This window comes from Dunckerocampus dactyliophorus, chromosome 17 (assembly GCF_027744805.1).
Source record: "Dunckerocampus dactyliophorus isolate RoL2022-P2 chromosome 17, RoL_Ddac_1.1, whole genome shotgun sequence".
NCBI classification, from domain to species: Eukaryota; Metazoa; Chordata; class Actinopteri; order Syngnathiformes; family Syngnathidae; genus Dunckerocampus; species Dunckerocampus dactyliophorus.
In genome coordinates, this window is record NC_072835.1 from 14,883,310 (window position 1) to 14,900,615 (window position 17,306).

General features: G+C 44.7%; 2 protein-coding genes across 4 annotated transcripts in view; one reads left to right on the plus strand and one right to left on the minus strand.

Annotated features, from left to right (window-relative positions):
* abl1 (c-abl oncogene 1, non-receptor tyrosine kinase) overlaps positions 1 to 8,642 on the plus strand; it is a 36,735-nt gene extending 28,093 nt beyond the window's left edge. For 2 of the 3 annotated variants that reach the window (XM_054756818.1, XM_054756820.1), the window contains exons 5-11: positions 3,257 to 3,529; positions 3,621 to 3,883; positions 4,024 to 4,208; positions 4,281 to 4,433; positions 4,507 to 4,596; positions 4,671 to 4,817; positions 4,902 to 8,639. In XM_054756818.1, the coding sequence (XP_054612793.1) occupies positions 3,257 to 3,529; positions 3,621 to 3,883; positions 4,024 to 4,208; positions 4,281 to 4,433; positions 4,507 to 4,596; positions 4,671 to 4,817; positions 4,902 to 6,520 (2,730 nt within the window). In that variant the 3' untranslated portion in view covers positions 6,521 to 8,639. Of the gene's footprint in view, positions 1 to 3,256; positions 3,530 to 3,620; positions 3,884 to 4,023; positions 4,209 to 4,280; positions 4,434 to 4,506; positions 4,597 to 4,670; positions 4,818 to 4,901 lie in introns of all 3 variants that reach the window. The other variant, XM_054756821.1, reaches the window with a different exon arrangement.
* rab14l (RAB14, member RAS oncogene family, like) lies at positions 7,967 to 17,125 on the minus strand. Its single transcript, XM_054756822.1, has 8 exons — positions 17,016 to 17,125; positions 14,081 to 14,139; positions 12,729 to 12,782; positions 12,276 to 12,453; positions 11,010 to 11,076; positions 10,519 to 10,606; positions 9,497 to 9,527; positions 7,967 to 9,426 (listed from the first exon to the last, which is right to left on the minus strand). Exons 2-8 carry the CDS (start codon positions 14,130 to 14,132, stop codon positions 9,249 to 9,251), a joined length of 648 nt encoding a protein of 215 aa, XP_054612797.1. The 5' UTR covers positions 14,133 to 14,139; positions 17,016 to 17,125; the 3' UTR covers positions 7,967 to 9,248.
* Between the last annotated feature and the right edge of the window lie 181 nt (positions 17,126 to 17,306).

Sequence of the window (17,306 nt, forward strand, 5' to 3'; positions counted from 1 at the left end):
TGAACTATGTTCACTGTTTCAAGTTAATTCAGATAAAAAAAGGTTTGTGTTTTTAAGTATGCAGGAGTAGGGGGTACGTGGCTTCAGGTCCAATGTCTGACTGGGTACACGACTGCAAAAAGGTTGGGAACCACTGGTTGACACAACACAACACAACACAACACAACACAACACAACATCAGTCTGTGCTGCACACGGTAATGTTGCCATTTATTTTCATCAACTAAATACGTGTTTTGGAACCAAAGACCTGAAGTGCTGAAACGTTTCACTTGTCAGGAGTCCTTGTTGCCTTTTTACAAAGCATTTGAGCGTACCTTTAAGGCAATGGATTCTCAAACTCTGCTACTCTGGATCACCAGAGTTCAAATTATATCAGCGACACATGAAATAATTGTACAAGTACACATTTATTGACCTGAAACTAAATTAAAACTGTCCTTGTTCAACTCGCCACAAGCCATTTACCTGCGAGTACAAGCCATAAATTCAAAATAAACCACGATGCTAAGCGGAGGTGGCAAAAAAATGGTCGCACTTGCAAAGCAAAACTAGTTTTTTAGGTGGTACTTTGCGTAAAAGACCCATAATCTACTTTTATAATGACTGAATGTGTTGTCGAATCCTCCCCTCGTATATACAGTAGTCCCTCATCACATTGTGGTGTGAATTTTGCGTTCACGTTTTTTCTAAAATATTTTACTGAATAAATTATGCTGTTTTGTGGTTGAATACGGCCTATTATGGGTTAAAACATATACATATTCAAGCTAATTTGACATTTTTTGGCTCAATTAAGCATTTTCAAGCATAAAAATGGCTAAATGCTCTAAAATACAAATATAAGATATTCAGAAGATTCATTCAATGGTCACGATGCGATGTAGTATTCTACACTGGTCATTCGATATCTGTGATATTAGTGTAATGTTCGGTGAGGCACACAAGCATCAGACCTGATTGCTGGAACAGCAACATAATAATTCTAGTAACATAATCATAGTAACATGGGCTACTGTTGCGGCCGTAATCCACTACAAGCTAAAACCCAACTCTGAAGCTTGATGTCACTTCCTGTCCTCCATACTGTACATCCTGAACACATTTATTACAACACACACAAGCACGAGTCTTATTTGCGGTATGTCTTAAATTGCTTATTATTATGTCCAAACATTGGGTAATATGAGTGTAAAGGTCACTATCGGGGTGTTATTTAATGTAATGTCAAAAACCGTATGTAGAAGGTCGTGAAGTGGTTTTCTGTGCTCGAACTATGAAAATATTCCTTTTATAAAGAAGTAAACGTACAGTACTTAGCGGAAATTCACTTATCATGGTCGAGTCTTGAACCAATGAACCACGATAAATGAGGGATTAATGTATATGGCATAACGATCCATACGAAAAAGCAGCTGCGTCACCCTTTTGGCTGCCTGTGTTGCAGCACTAGCTTGAGGAAGTGCCCAAGTAATGACAAGAATGCCTCCTCAGCACCACTGTGCTGCACACAATGACCAGCAGATACTGACGCCCATGTTAAGACATACACTAGCGCGCGCGCACACACGCACACACACATGCACACATGCAGCCAAGTATGCGCGCATACACACAAGCTTTGTATTGTGTTCCCGCAGAGAGCTTCACATTCAAGGGTGTAATATGATGGACTTTTGCTAATAATTTGACATTACCTCAACACTCTCCCCTCAGGGGGCTGCCATTTTTGTTTCTTGGTAACTCTCGGAACAACATTGGTCTAAATAGCTGCTCGACTTCTCTCATTTTCTGCATTTGGAAAATGGTTATGCTCTAAAAGCCAAATGACCATTAAATCCTCCAAAGACATTCAAGGTTGCCGTTTTTTTTTCTTTTTTTTTCTTTTTTTTTTTTTTGCCTAGGCCATGAAGCAATGCAATGAGCAGATTTGACAGCAAATCATTTTCAGGCTTATGTAAGACTTGGACAATGGGAAAGAGTGTGTCCACTGAGCCCTGACCAATACACTCCTGTCCACCAGCATCCTGACATGTCTTGTGAATACACTGGAACCTCCGAGCTGCAACACAACCCATCAACAACATATTTTTGATGATTTCACAACCACTATTCTCATAGGAAATTGTGTTAATAAAAAAAAAATCATCCATTCTAGGGTCAAACTCTTGCCATCATGAAAGGTTTTTTTTTACTGTACAGGCAATTTTAAGGAACATTGTAAGAACCTCTCATTCCTTTGGAAAAAGGGTCTTTAAAAAAACAAAACAAAGAAAAAGCAAAAGATGCCCTGAAGCAGCCTGATTGATGCTGGCGAGGGCTGGCAACCGTGGGAGGGGCTATACGGTATGTACTGTATGTATATAGGATCTTTGAACTAGAGTTTTTTTCAGCAAACTTCTTTAAAAACAGCTGTGTTTCTCTGATGTTGAGGATCTTTGACTCGTATTTCTGTCGTACAAAGGATCTTGAGTAGTCATTTTGCAGCAGTTGCATAAAAACAGCTGAACACTCCTGTTATATAATCTTTGAGTCACATTTTTGCAGTAGATTCCTTAAAAAAATGCGGAGGGTTCCTGTCATTTAGAGTAGTCGTTCTCAACTGGTTTGGCTGCGGGACCCACCATCACCAGGCGGGTTAGGGTTAGGGTTAGGGAGGGTTAGGGTTAGGGTTAGGGTTAGGGTTAGGGTTAGGCGGGTTAGGGTTAGGCGGGTTAGGCGGGTTAGGACAGGCGGCGACCCAAGTCGCGTAATTTTTTTTTTCATAAAACTTCTGAAATCTATTTTATTCAAATGGAGAGAGAGAGAGAGAGAGATGCTCCTGTCATTCAGAGGATCTTTGATTGGTGTTTTTGCAGTACTTTTTCAAAAACATACAGTGATGGCTGTGAAAACGTTTGATACTGAAGCTGCTGTTTGTGGTGTGTTTATCATGCAGTAAGTAATTGTGAAACTGTTTTTTATCACTCACAAAAATGTGCCAAACAGGTCGATAGCGACAGTGTTCTCCTTAGAGAATAAGAACTTGAAGAAGTGATTTTGGTTATCAAGAAAAGCATGGAAGTTGCTTGATATCAGCTCTTAAATGTAACTCTTATGAGCTATATTTGTTATCATCATCATATTTGTCCAAACAAATGTACCTTTAGTTGCACCAGGCATTGAAATCGATCAATAAACTGAAGAAACAACGGTGGTCTAATCATTTTTTCCATGACTGTATGTGTAGTTAAACATCAGCTTCTTCCTCTCCCAGCTGTACGTCTCCTCTGAGAGCCGCTTCAACACGCTGGCCGAGCTGGTGCACCACCACTCCACTGTGGCCGACGGCCTCATCACCACGCTGCACTACCCGGCGCCAAAGCGCAACAAGCCCACCATCTACGGCGTGTCGCCCAACTACGACAAATGGGAGATGGAGCGCACCGACATCACCATGAAGCACAAGCTAGGCGGTGGCCAGTACGGCGAGGTGTACGAGGGCGTGTGGAAGAAGTACAACCTCACGGTGGCTGTCAAGACACTGAAGGTGTGTGTAATAGACTCTATGCTGCCATCAGGTGGTTGAAGGTTGGAACTACAGGTCACTTCATGTCACTTCACACACTCCATCAATGCAGGAGGACACAATGGAGGTGGAGGAGTTCCTTAAGGAGGCTGCTGTTATGAAAGAGATCAAACATCCCAACCTGGTCCAACTCTTGGGCGTGTGCACGCGAGAGCCTCCATTCTACATCATCACAGAGTTCATGACGCACGGCAACCTGCTGGATTACCTGAGGGAGTGCAACAGAGAGGAGGTCAATGCCGTGGTGCTCCTCTACATGGCCACGCAGATCTCCTCCGCCATGGAGTACCTGGAGAAAAAAAATTTTATACACAGGTAATCATCAAAATCTTAATACAGGTGAGCATGCTTTCTGTATGCTCTCCTGTGGGGACCTAGCCCGTCCATCACTTCTTTCCTCCATTGTATGCTTTCCCAGCCTCTTCATCATTTTACCTTCCTGTGTGCACCTGCAGGGACCTAGCCGCCCGCAACTGCCTGGTCGGGGAGAACCACCTGGTGAAGGTAGCCGACTTTGGCCTGAGCAGGCTGATGACGGGGGACACCTACACGGCCCACGCTGGGGCCAAGTTCCCCATCAAGTGGACAGCGCCAGAGAGTCTGGCCTACAACAAGTTCTCCATCAAGTCTGACGTCTGGGGTAAGGACGATCCCGCTGTGATCACAGTAGCAATCAGGCTGGACAAACTTCTCAACCAATGTACACCCTCAGCATTCGGCGTGTTGCTATGGGAGATCGCCACCTATGGGATGTCGCCGTACCCCGGCATCGACCTGTCCCAAGTGTACGAACTGTTGGAGAAGGACTACCGCATGGACCGACCCGAGGGATGCCCCGAGAAGGTCTACGAGCTCATGAGGGCTTGTGAGTAGGAGCCAGACGGCGCGTGACAACAAGCAGCAAGCTTCTTGTTCCTAAAGAGTTGTTCTTGCATCAGGTTGGCGGTGGAACCCTCTAGAGCGTCCGTCTTTTGCTGAAACCCACCAAGCCTTTGAGACCATGTTTCAGGAGTCCAGCATCTCTGATGGTCGGTGTAACTGTCAATGCAACTTAGTCTGATCTTATGTTGGTGTTACATCTTCACTTCCTGTTTGTTACTAGAGGTGGAAAAGGAGTTGGGGAAGAAAGGCAAGAAGGTGACGTTGGGCTCCATTCAACAGGCTCCAGAGCTTCCCACCAAGACCAGAACCACCAAGTCCCTCCGTCTCCGATGCAAAAACACAGACAACCGGGATGGAGATAGTCCAGGTGAAACCTCCTTCCACCTTAATCACGGTTTAACAGGATGTGGTGTAGCTTTTGTCACATGGATCCTGTGCCCCTCTTCCTCAGACCCCCTGGAGCCCGAGGCCGCTGTGTCCTCCCCTATGCTGCCCAGGAAGGAGCGCCCCCTTCTGGATGGCAATCTAAACGAGGACGACCGCCTGCTGCCCAAAGACAAGGACAAGACACGTGGCAGCGGCTTTCTGAGCCTCATCAAAAAGAAGAAGAAGAACGCGCCGGCTCCTCCCAAACGCAGCTCGTCTTTCAGAGAGATGGATGTCCATGCCGATCGGAGGGGCGGGTGTCCAGATCCCCGCGATGGCGACTGCCTTAATAACGGCGGATCTTTGGCTGTTAATGACGCCACCCATGTTCTAGACTCCTCAAGGTTTCTGGGTACCAACAACAATGGGGCAGGGGGTATCACTAATGGTGCTCCCTCCTACCCTGGACCGTTGTTTCCCAGGAAGAAGGGGGCGCCTGCTGTGCCCGGACCACTGGGCAAGGCCGCCATCACCCCACCCGGTGAAGAGGAAGTCATGACGAACTCTAAACGCTTTTTTTGGTCATCTAGTCTCCCTACCGGCTCAGATGGCACCGAATGGAGATCGATCACGCTGCCTCGGGACTTGGGCCAGCGCCACTTTGACTCTGGAACCTTTGGTGGAAAACCTGCTCTCCCTCGCAAGAGAACCAACGAGCAGAAAGGGGACACCGCCCCTCGAATGGGAACGCTGACCCCTCCACCACGTTTGCCGAAGAAGACCGAGGAGGCGGCAGATGTGTCCAAAGACGCTGAGCCAAGTCCTGGATCCAGTCCCCAGGCGCTGACCCCCAAGGTGGTCAAGAGGCCAGGGATGCCAGGACTGGAGAACTCCAAGACCAGTGCTCTGCATGCTGAGCTCCTCAAGCCCAGTGTCTTCCCAGCCTTGGGGGCCGCCGGAGAGGAATGCAGAGCTCGCCGAAACAAACACACTGTGGACTCTGTTCGAGAGAGGGGAAAGTTCCAGAAACCCAAACCGGCTCCCCCTCCGCCACCCGCCAATGCCAAAACAGGCAGGACCTCCCGCAGCCCCACCCAGGATCTCCCCTCCCCCTCGACAGAAGGCAAAGTTAAGGGCCTCCCCTCTGCTTCCGACCCCCAACACACAACCACTGCCAGTGAGCATGGCCGCTCCCCCCTCAGTGAGGCTCCCAAGAAACTACCCCTGGGCTGCAACTCCAAACCTCAACCGCTCAAGACCTCCACCTCGCTGAGCAGCTCCCTTGGGGGTGACACGGTGATGCCCACTGCCTTCATCCCCCTGGTGAACACCCGTCGCTCCCTCCGCAAGACAGCACCCCGGCAAGCCTCGGAGCGCACGCCTAACTCGGCGGTGACGCGCGAGATGGTGCTGGAGGGCGCCGAGCAGCTCCGCACCGCCATCTGCCGCAACTCGGAGCAGACGGGCAGCCACGGCGCCGTGCTGGAGGCGGGCAAGAACCTGTCCAAGTACTGTGTGAGCTACGTGGACTCCATCCAGCAGATGAGGAACAAATTCGCCTTCCGTGAGGCCATCAACAAGCTGGAGAGCAGCCTGCGCGAGCTGCAGATCTGCCCCACCGCCTCTGGGGGGGCCAACGCTCAGCAGGACTTTAGTAAGCTGCTGTCCTCTGTCAAAGAGATCAGCGACATCGTTCAGAGGTAGCGTCGTTAAATCCTCACAGCTGAACTGAAACTTTTTTGGGGGTGCGGGCGTGCACATGAACTGTGCTCCATGTAAGGCTCATGTTTGAGAGCTGAGTGTCCCAGTTGATACTTCTCATCCCATCTGGGCTTTTTGTGAATGGAAGCCAAGGAACGTGCAGGAGTTAGCCTTAACTATGAATGAGCAATGTGCTCAACATCACGCTTGAAAAAAGGTGCCTAATATTTCCATTGTTTAGGCTGCGTTCACACTTGTGGCTTTGTTGGTGTGCACTTTGGTGCCGATCGCTTGACTTTCACACTGGTATTTTGTCATGGGACCAAAGACTGTGCAGTAAAGAACATACTCTATGCATAAAGTAGGGATTTAATTGGACTGCTTTTGTGGTATAGTAAGTTACGCAACTCGAATGTTCCAAGCCAAAATACAGCCGGGTTGGATACCTTGGCTATTTTTACCAGTTTGGATTTCACCAAAAGCTTTTAAAATATACTTTGAAAGAGCTCCATTGTCACACACACATATGGAGAGAGAGAGAACTTCCAACGCATTTTCCTTTTGACATTTGTGCATGCTTTTTGTTGTCATTTTACACTGGCCCGTGTCTTTGGTCCGTGTAGCGCTCACATTTGAGCTCAAGTGAACCGAACCGCACCAGAGTGTGAAGCAACGTCTGTATCCGCTTGCTTGGTGCACACGAGAGTTGACCAAATGAAGCGCATTAGCAGAGAAAATGCACCAGAGTTCCTTTTAACTGAACCATGTGTGACAAGTGTGAACGCACCCTTAGTTACATTTTCAATCAAAACAGCATGCCTTTAAATTCTTAGTCCCAACATGTCCTATTGATTTGTCCACCATTTCACCGGTAAGTCCATTAAGTGTTTCCTATGTACTGTGTGAATGTGTTTTCTAAAAAAATTCTGCAGTATTTGCAACCACATGCTATACAACAATGGGAGTAGGTAAGTTTTGTGTGCCTTAAAAACATTTTTTCGCCATACCAAAAAAAAAAAAAAAAGTCCCCAGTGTGTACTGGGGAGGGACCACAGAGATGCAGAAGATGCAACTTTTTTGACAGATTTTTTTTTTTTTTAAATACATGCCAGTTTATTAAAAGCCATCAGTAGCAGCTTGAAGAGATGACAGACAAAGTGTTTCAAGCAAATGTCTCCTTGGGGAAACACTGGACTGAATGTTGAATGGATCTGTCACGTGCTGTCTTAAATTCTACAAATGTTCATGTGTGTGATTGTGATGCCCGAGGACTCAAAACCACAATTTGGATGTGGTAGTGTCACTTTTTAACCCCCATACCACTACTCCTCTTTGTAAATATGTTTTCTTATTCTTTAGCTCCGTGCAATTGTTGTTGCAATAAAATTACAAATCAATGTCAATGCTTATGTGTCACTCAAAACACCAGACACAGACTGGACAACAACAGGTTATGTATAATTTATTTTTTCTTTTCCGTCTAATTTTTTTTGTCATTAAATCAAAATGTCAACATTTTAAAATCATACACGCAAAAAGAATGCATTTAAATGTTAGCACGGCTCCTGTTTCTTTCAAAAGTTTATACATATGTACGTTGGTTTTTCTTTCTTCTGGACAGACAAAAGCAGGAAGTGGTCACTCAAGACAGCAAAAGGGAAAAGGACGACCCCATCGACTTACCCACTAGCAAAGAGTTAAGACAGCGATGCAGGACTCCTCCCCACGTATCAGGTGGGGGAAAATATAATATATAAACAAAAAGTGTCGACTCTGTACAAAGCAGAGAGTTAAATGTTAGACATAAATACAAGTTTTGTAATACAGAATCCGGCAAGTTCAGTAGTGTGCGGATGGATGGTGGTCTTAGTGAGGGTGTGTTTGTGTGTGTCTACATACATTTATTATTAATAATAGAAACTATGTTACAGAATGTCCCCAGAATGCAGTGAATTACAGGCAACCCACTACTAGCACATCAACTGTACACGGCCAGCAAATAATTAGCAATATTTATATTTACAGCTGTCCAAACTAGGAAGAAGTAATTGGGATTTGATGTTCTGTTTAAAAGGAAGCAGGGCATGCTGCTTGGTGCACTTTATTCTTATAATACAAGGTGGCCATTTCACATTAAAGGTTTGACGTGTGAAGTCAAGGCCATGCTGCTTTTAAATGTGACTGCCCCGCATATAAGACGACCCGTCTTAGATTCAGTTCAAAGTCTAAATTGGGTGTTAGGAGCAGCCCAACAATGAGGATTTATTATAATAAAAATAAGGCAACAAACAATGGTGCTTGTGATATGACTATGAAGCATTTTTAAAAACAAAAATATAAAGATGTCATTTTAATTTAAGTCTTTCCACACGCACACAGTATTCCTTCCACTAGAGACAAATCCTGCTTCTGCTCACATCTTGGTGACATTTAATTAAAAGCCACCTTCTTACAGGAATGTAAGAAGTAGGTCTAATTCATACAGAAGTTGTCTTTTTAGAGCTATAAAAGCACACTTAAAAAAAAAAAAAAACAGTATCGCAGTGACAGTAACCATGTAATTAATTAATGTGCCGTCTAATGGACGAAGGGGAGCTGATTGGTGCAAGAGGAGCAAACAAAACACTGAGGGGGGGTTTTAAGGAGGGACAGATGTCATCCAGCCCTCCTCCGATGCAGATGAGGGAGGTCAGACAAAAAGGGACAAGAAGGGGATGTCCTTGCTTGGTCATTAGCAGCCGCAGCCTTCCCTCTGAGGCTGTGGTTCGCTGGTTAATCGGCCACCTTGTGGGGCCGACGGCTTGTGCTGGACGCCCGACTCGGCGGCATTCAGGTCCAGGCTGCCGTCCTGGATGTTCTGGTAAATCTTTTTGGCCGCCTCCAGGAAGGCGTCCTCCACATTTTCACCTCTGAACATTGACAAATTGTGTGAGTAAAACTAAGCGAGATATTTGGAATGTTGAGGTGGTGCACGCTTACGTTTTTGCACTGGCCTCCAGGAAAAGCAGACCTGAGGAACATTCGACATACTTAGCACATGAAACACAAACACTTGGTAGACTTTCAACTCTTTCCAGTCCCCAGTTTGATTTTTCTGGTCCAAAAATCAATCAGTATGTTTATAAACGTGAGTATTTCCACCCTGGTTGGTTTTATGTTCACACAGTAACAACCCATATGACATTGCTCTCCTCTTATTGGTTGCAATTATATAAACAGGAAGTTTTGCCGCATGGGCGCACTGACCAGACCAGAAGATGTGTTCAGTAAGTACCCAATTTCATCTGTTTGGTGCATCATTATGCTGTTGTAGACATACTGTAGATACCTCGCCTAGTTGCAATTTCTTTCTTTCCCCTTATGGCAACTCAAATAGCACTAGCACTATCTGCTAGGGAATTTATTTTCATCCAGTATATTCAGCAGGAAGAAGCTTTAACAATATGCAACGTGTAACTACATGTTTTGTAAGAACAACAATGTATACTGTATGCCTGTAAATGTTTCTTCACTTATTAAATGAGTGTGTGTGGCATTACAGTAAAGGGTTTAGTGTCAAACAGAAGCATTTTTAGGGCTTAGTGCGTTCATTTGCAGTTTTTCACCATTCTAGGTGGTCTTGGATGTGGTTGTATTGCTATTAACTCCAACTGTGGTACAAGTACCATTGGTATTACGTGAGCTCCATCTAGTGGTATGCAAGAAAACCAGAATTAAAAAAATATATAAATTTCCATTGAAGACATGAAAAATGTATTAACCAATTTTATTCATGTCTAACTCACCTCACACGGCACAAATTTCATTTGAGTGCAAGCCACGTGTCTGAACCTAAACCGTAACGGCAAGCAGAAGTGGCAAAAATGGTAGTGCTTGGTGTGAGAAGTTTGACAACCATCACTGTAAGCGATACCTTCTCCCCCGTTTCTTACTTCTTACATTCAGCAATGAATGCTTGTAGTCACGCTAAACGTTAATTTGCTCGGTTGGCTCAAACTCACCGTTCTCCTCTGCAAACTGTTTTGCTTCCTCGTACGTGACGTCTCGTTGGGCCTCCAGGTCGGCTTTGTTTCCTATGAGAATGATCACCTGTGGATGAGTGGAGACATGGAATGAGAGGAGGGATGGGTCGGAGTTCTTTACAATGTTTCTATTCGTGCTCTCATGTCAGATGATACTCATGTTCTTTTCAAGGACTAACAATCCATCAGCATCTTTACCAACTTCCTTAATATGAAACTTATGATGATGACAATACTGAAAATGTGAATGTGAATGAGCTATTCAAAGAGGTAAAGTACTGGCTTCTACGTCATGTTTCACGTCATCAGTTAAAGCAGCAAAGTGACGGGGAAACGGGAAATGAAGCAGCACAAAAATATGAACTTTGAGAAGAATAAGATGGATGACACGTGGAGGGGTGGGGGAAGTGAAGGAAGTCATGTCGGGGTCGAAGAGTCTGAAAGGTGCCGAGGATTGCGTTTGGACTTACGGTATTGGGATTGGTGAGGTTTCTGGCATCAGTCAACCAGCTACTGAGGTGGTTGTATGTGCTTCTCCTGTGTGACAGCAGACACACATTTATCGCTCAAAAGTCAGTACACCCCTCACACTACAGCACTTTTCTGAGTGTTACCTTCTCCAGGGATCATACTCTGGAATGAAACGTGGATAGAGTATGCACAGTAGTATAGATTTACTAGCCACTGAAAATGAGTCAAAGCAGCCATTATTGTCTGGCAACGAGAGTAGCAAGATCATTGTGTCGACAGTCAAGCACAGCGGTAGTAGCATCATGGTCTGGGGCTGCAAGAGTGCTGCGGTTCAATGAAGGAAACATGAATTCCAACATGAAGCAGAGCATGACTCCCTCCCTTGGGAAACTGGTCAGGTTTCCAACGTAAGGAGCTCGAACACACCTCTAAGATGACGAGTGTCTTGCTGAGGGTGCAGTAGGTGATATGAGTGGCCACGTACTGTATGTCTCCTCCAGACCTGTACCCAATTGAGCGCCTCTAAAATACACCAGCTCCACCAGTGATGTCATCATGGAGACGTTGATTCCACTAACAACTTGTGCAGCTCTGGTGAATTTCATGTCCAAGAGGATTGAGGTAGTAACAATGGCGCTTTAATAATTTGCTCACAATTTGGACATGTCCACTGTGGGGTGTACTCACCTGTTTAGACAATACTGTTGGTTTCAGTGGATAGTAAATCTACACTGCTGTACAAGCTGGACACCGACTGCTCTAAAGCAAACAATTTCTATAGGCGTGTCCCTTGAGAAGAGGTGTGTTGTATATTTGGCCCCCATCAAATTTCTATGCCACATTAGAGTCGGTGCACCTGTATTATCCACAGGAGATAAAACAGATACGTGAGAAGCGGTTACTCGACCTTCCGTTGCCATGATGTGCGATTGTGTGCTCGTGGCTTTGCATGAGTCAACCATTCTTCCTTGTGGTTCCATTAGCCGGTGCAGAGCCAGCTGCTGTGGGCAGCCACTTTTAAGGGTCATGTAAACAATAAGTGTTGGTTTTGTCTGAGTTAAGTGTGTTTCGGGAAATTTACTGCAGTCAGGTGTGGTGGGCTGAGCTGAGACATTCTTCACACTCTTGTTTATTTAGCGGGCTGCTGATAACCATCTCACAGTTTGGATAGAAAAAGCCCCATGACACATCTGTTACGGGCCCTATCAGTGTTTCCCTCTCCTATTTCCCTCTTGCATAAAAAGCACTTGGTTGTTCATACACACCTAGTGATGTCATACACCATCAGTGCCCCCGCCGCGCCACGGTAGTAGGAGCGGGTCACCGCCCGGAAGCGTTCTTGTCCGGCCGTGTCCCAGATCTGCAGCTTGATCTTCTGGCCGCTCACCTCAATTATCCTTGTGCCGAACTCTACGCCGATCGTGTGGGGGCAGTCTGCCATGACTGCGCAGAAGACGAGACATTGGTGAAGTTAGCGTTGTGCTCGTGTAAGCCTGCAGCAGGTGCATTGAATCAAAGTATTGTTGTCAAAAGGAGGATGTGATTGCGCTCGGATGCAGCATCTGGTGTCTTAATAGCGCCATTGAGCACAACACAGCTTGAATGGAGGCGGCTGACACACAGAAAAGAGTCTCATAGCTGCACACAGCAGCACGCACTCCCAACTTCCGCTGCCGTGCGTGGATGAAAAAGGAGACAGAAGCAGGGCAAGCACTTACATTTCTTTTCTGTGAACTGGTGAAGCAAACATGACTTCCCTACCCCCATGTCCCCTGTGGAGCGAGACAGAAAAAGGGATGATTCTCATTTAAGTGTATACACAGGCAACACCAAACCTGGCAAACACAATAAGTGTTTGTCGTCTCTCGAGTATTGCAGTCAATTGGTTCCAGACCCGACTGCGATATGTGAATTTACGCAAAGCAGGATTCAATATTAATAAATGGAATATTTTCATAGTTATGGCATAAAAAACCTGTTTACAATCTTCTAAACATGGTTTTTAACATTACAGCCCTCTAGACATGAAACAGCCATAAACACCGTTACATTCGTATTACCCAATATAGTAGATATAATCAGCAAAATAAGACATATTAGACATAAATAAGATAACAGGAGTCACACTTTAGCAGTTCCTTTTTTTTTTTCTGGACAGCATATTTCCTGCTGTGGCTATTGTCTCATCAATGTATTGTAATGGCAGCTTTAAATGGCTTTACACTTGTATTACCCAATATTGTAGACATACGGAAATAAGAGTAAATAAGCCAATAAGACACAAAAACTCCTACTTGTGCGTGTCACAGTAAATGTGTTCCCAGCGGGACCTTCGTGGCGGGTGGACATATGTGTGGAGGACAGGAAGTGACCGAGGTTCAGAGTTGAGTTTTAGCTTGTCATTGTTAATGGCGCCAACAGTAGCCCATGTTATTATGATTATTATGTTATTATTGTGTCTGTTGTGAGATCATTTAAACCTGCAAATGCCTGCTCTGGTGATCATGTCTAGTGCCTGTCTCACCAAGCAATTACTGACATCTAGTGGCCAATGTAGAGTACTCCATTCACAATTAGAATGCTTCTTCTACCTTGTATTTGTATTTTAGTTCATTAAGCCATGATTATGCTTGAAAATGCTTCATTTAGGCCAAGAATAGGTTCAAGTTGCTTAAATGCATATTTTTTAAACTAATAAAGTGCCATATTCAACCACAAAACAATGATGACTAATTTGTGAAAAAACCCAACAAGGGTGAGGGTGCGATGTTCAAACCGTGATGTAGCATGATGTGAGAAGTTAGCTCTGAGTTGTTTTTGATGATGCCAATGGAGGACTAACATCTGTGAGTGAGTGTAACATATTATGCATATCTGTATGACTGCGTGAGCAAATGCACCAATTTGTGTACTTAAAAAGGCCTCTGGCTAAGAAGTCAGGCAAAGTGGAACATGATTTGAATATTAGAGGCACTTGAATGAGTCATACAAATATCACGTAAAGGAGTGAGTGCTATATAGAGCCAGCGGGTTATACCAGACACAAGTGCACAATGTAGTCCCCACTTACCAATAATGATGTATTTAAAAATGTAGGAATAGTTGTATGGTGCGGTGGCCATCGTGGCTCTGAAACGGAGAAAAAAAAAACATGGAAGGTGTGTTTAGTCATTCAGCAGCACGATAAATGCAATATGTGACAATTTCGCAATGTCTTATGTTTATCTAATCGGCGGCGCAGTGGGTCCTGGAAGATGAAATTGTGTTTGTGCGTGTGCTCAGTGCAGCTGAGTAAGCCGGCGGTCAGATGAGCGCTGACATAACCATAGGAAATGTGGTATTGGCATGAAAACACAATCATAACTACACAGCAACAAGAGCTAAAAAAAAAAAAAAAAAAAAAAACCTTTACAAAAACTGCAAACTGCAGCAAATCGCGTGAGACTTCTGGTCTGTGAGCGTTTAAAACTCCACTTGTGTCTTACTTTTTTTTTTTTTCTTTTACCAGTTGGTATTGGTCACAAATTGAAGGAAACCGTGTGATGATAACCATAAAACCGGAACTATGCCTGTCACAATAACAGTCGTTGCTGGACAATAATTGTCCTACAAGTTATTGCCGATAAACAATATTATTGTTATTTATTTTCTCCGTAGGGTGGCTGGGTTCTCCCTTAGAGATAAGGTGAGAAGCACTGTCATTCGGGAGAGACTCGGAGTAGAACCGCTACTCCTCCGCATTGAGGAGCCAGATGAAGTGGCTTGGGCATCTGGTCAGGATGCCTCCCGGACGCCTCCCTGGGGAGGTGTTCAGGGCAAGTCCGACCAGCAGAAGGCCTCAGGGAAGATCCAGGACGCGTTGGCTAGACTATGTCTCCCAACTGGCCTGGGAACGCCTCGGGATCCACCGGGAGGAGCTGGACGAAGTGGCCGGGGAGAGGGAAGTCTGGGCCTCCCTGTTTAGGCTGCTGCCCCCATGACCTGATCTCGGATGAGCCGTATAAGATGGGTGGATGGATTTATTATTTAGAGAGCATTTTTTCATTAATGTAATGATAATATATGGCATAATAATGCGAGTATACGGTATCAAAAGTAATGTACGTTTTTTTGTTTTTTTTACGACACCCTTATTCTGTCTGCACAATTAGACAGGATGTGGCGCTCTTATTTTGAAGGTCGGAAGTATATTGTGTGTTTTAAAAATGGGTATTGACGGTTAAGACAAGCTGGGAGCAACAAAAAACGTTCATCTCGCCTTATTTCACTGAAAACCTGCACGTCTTTGGGCATAGTCCAATGCTCGCTTACATCACACACTAGTAGAGCCTGTGTCGCACACATACAGCTGCATCAGCAGGCTCTGCTAAACTAAACTATCCCAGCTGGTTTCCAAGACAGCAGTCCTAATGTAAAGAGACTTTACTACAATCTTTCCTGCACAGGTCTTTTTACACTTCACACACAAAATGACAGTTAAGAATGTTAAACAGCGCCTTTAGGCAGGCTTTCTTTGTACTTCCTTAAAATGCTACCCCCCTGTCACATGTAATCAGCGTGCGAGTAGTTATTTAATTATACAACATTACCTTCTTTTTACACTTTTATGATGGCGACAGTTTGACCCAGTAACAGATTCATTCTATTTCCATTGTTTCAGATGGGGAAAAAATGGTCTTGGAACGGTTCCACTGTGTAAGATGAATGTGTCAAGTCTCTGCCAATACATTTTTCCACTGACAAAAGACTTTAACAACACTATTACAAATGACTGCTTAACGTTTGCTTGCTGCCTTTTTCTTTTCCTGGGTTGCCTGCCGTCACATGACCCTTGCGTCATCAGTCTGCCCGTGTGAGTGTGTACTCTCCGCTCTGGCTAATCGGAGGTAACTTCCACTGGACAGAAAATACAATGTAAATTACTTGTGAACCTCAAACCCTTCCTACACTTGCTGAAGCGATAAGAAAAGCCGCTGGTGTCGGTTAAGAGGGCAGGTTGTATGCATGTGACAAAATGACATGGCTCAGCAGTTCTTGTTGTACTCCAGAAAGAACGGCGCAGCTACTTCCTATTGGGGCAAGAGGATGCACTGCTGTAGGAAATCATGACACACATACACCCTGAACCTCCACATTGTTCGGGGGAACTATTCAAATCATGTGACTCAAGAATTCCACAATTCCACATGGCTGGAATCGAGGCAAAATTCACTATTTAGGTGTCAACAAGCTGGCAATGACTGAATATCTGCTGTGTAGAAGAAGAGTTGTTAAACTCGCACCTCCCCAAATGCTACATTTGACACCTGACGTTGTTTGGCTAGGCAATCAGGCTACATGGCTTACGCTTTCTCTTGAAAATTAACAACCGCAAACAGCGGAGTTGACGTTTAGATCATTCCAAGCATATACAATCGTCTGTAATTAAGGGCCATAAAATGAAGGCACAGTAGTCTTGACAGGCAAGTTGGCGTTAGCATGATTGTTGCTGTGACAACAGCAGGTGTTGTTATCATTGTCATAATTATTAGTGGTAGTAGTATGACAAAAGGTACACAACCATCACAGCACATTTGTCAATTGTGTGTGTTTTGTCAAAATTAGACGAGAGAAAGAGTCTCCCTTAATTAAACCACCTTACACTGACCATAGCTTTAGCATGCTACGTGGCTAACATTAGCTTGCCAGACTTGGATTATAGACTCTGACAGTGTCAACGCATATAATTATGTCATCTTAAAATAATACTTATAAAATAATACAAATTCGCATAGATTAAACCCAGTTTGATCGATAGCTCATACGTAATGTTTGGAGTGTTTGCACAAGACATGAACATAACACTAGCTTCCCGTCGAGTTAGCATTCAAATTAGCCCACTCTTGACAACATAAAGTAGCCAAACCAGCTCAGCCATTGCCGTACGAGCGTTTCGACGATTCTCAGAGTGACTCTGCTTTTATGCGGCAGCCCTAAAAAAAGCCCCACAAAGCGCATTTGCTCACCAGAAATGAAGCTTTAAGACGTTGGAGTTGAGCTATTCGGAGGAGGTTTTTACGGGTTATCCTGGCTTCAAGTAGGAGCTGCCTTATCCAAGATGGCCGCTCGCCGCACAGGGTTTCCTCAGCTGTGTACAATGGACTTTGGGACAAAGAGCATCTCTTACATGCAGACAGCCTCACCTGGACAGGTATCCTGTACATTTATCTGCTACTTATTTCATATGGTAAAATTATGTGGTTTACATAAGGTGAGGTACAGGCAACAGAAACGAAGTAGAAATGCATGGAGGGGTC

What these genes read in the sequence shown, in the direction of transcription:
- rab14l (XM_054756822.1), bottom strand. Translation starts at nt 14,132, where the DNA reads ATGGCCACCGCACCATACAACTATTCCTACATTTTTAAATACATCATT. An exon ending in TTTTAAATACATCATTATTG is followed by an intron (nt 12,783 to 14,080) that starts GTAAGTGGGGAC and finishes CTCGCTCCACAG; the next exon opens with GGGACATGGGGGTAGGGAAG. An exon ending in CTGGAGGCCAGTGCAAAAAC is followed by an intron (nt 9,427 to 9,496) that starts GTAAGCGTGCAC and finishes GTCAATGTTCAG; the next exon opens with AGGTGAAAATGTGGAGGACG.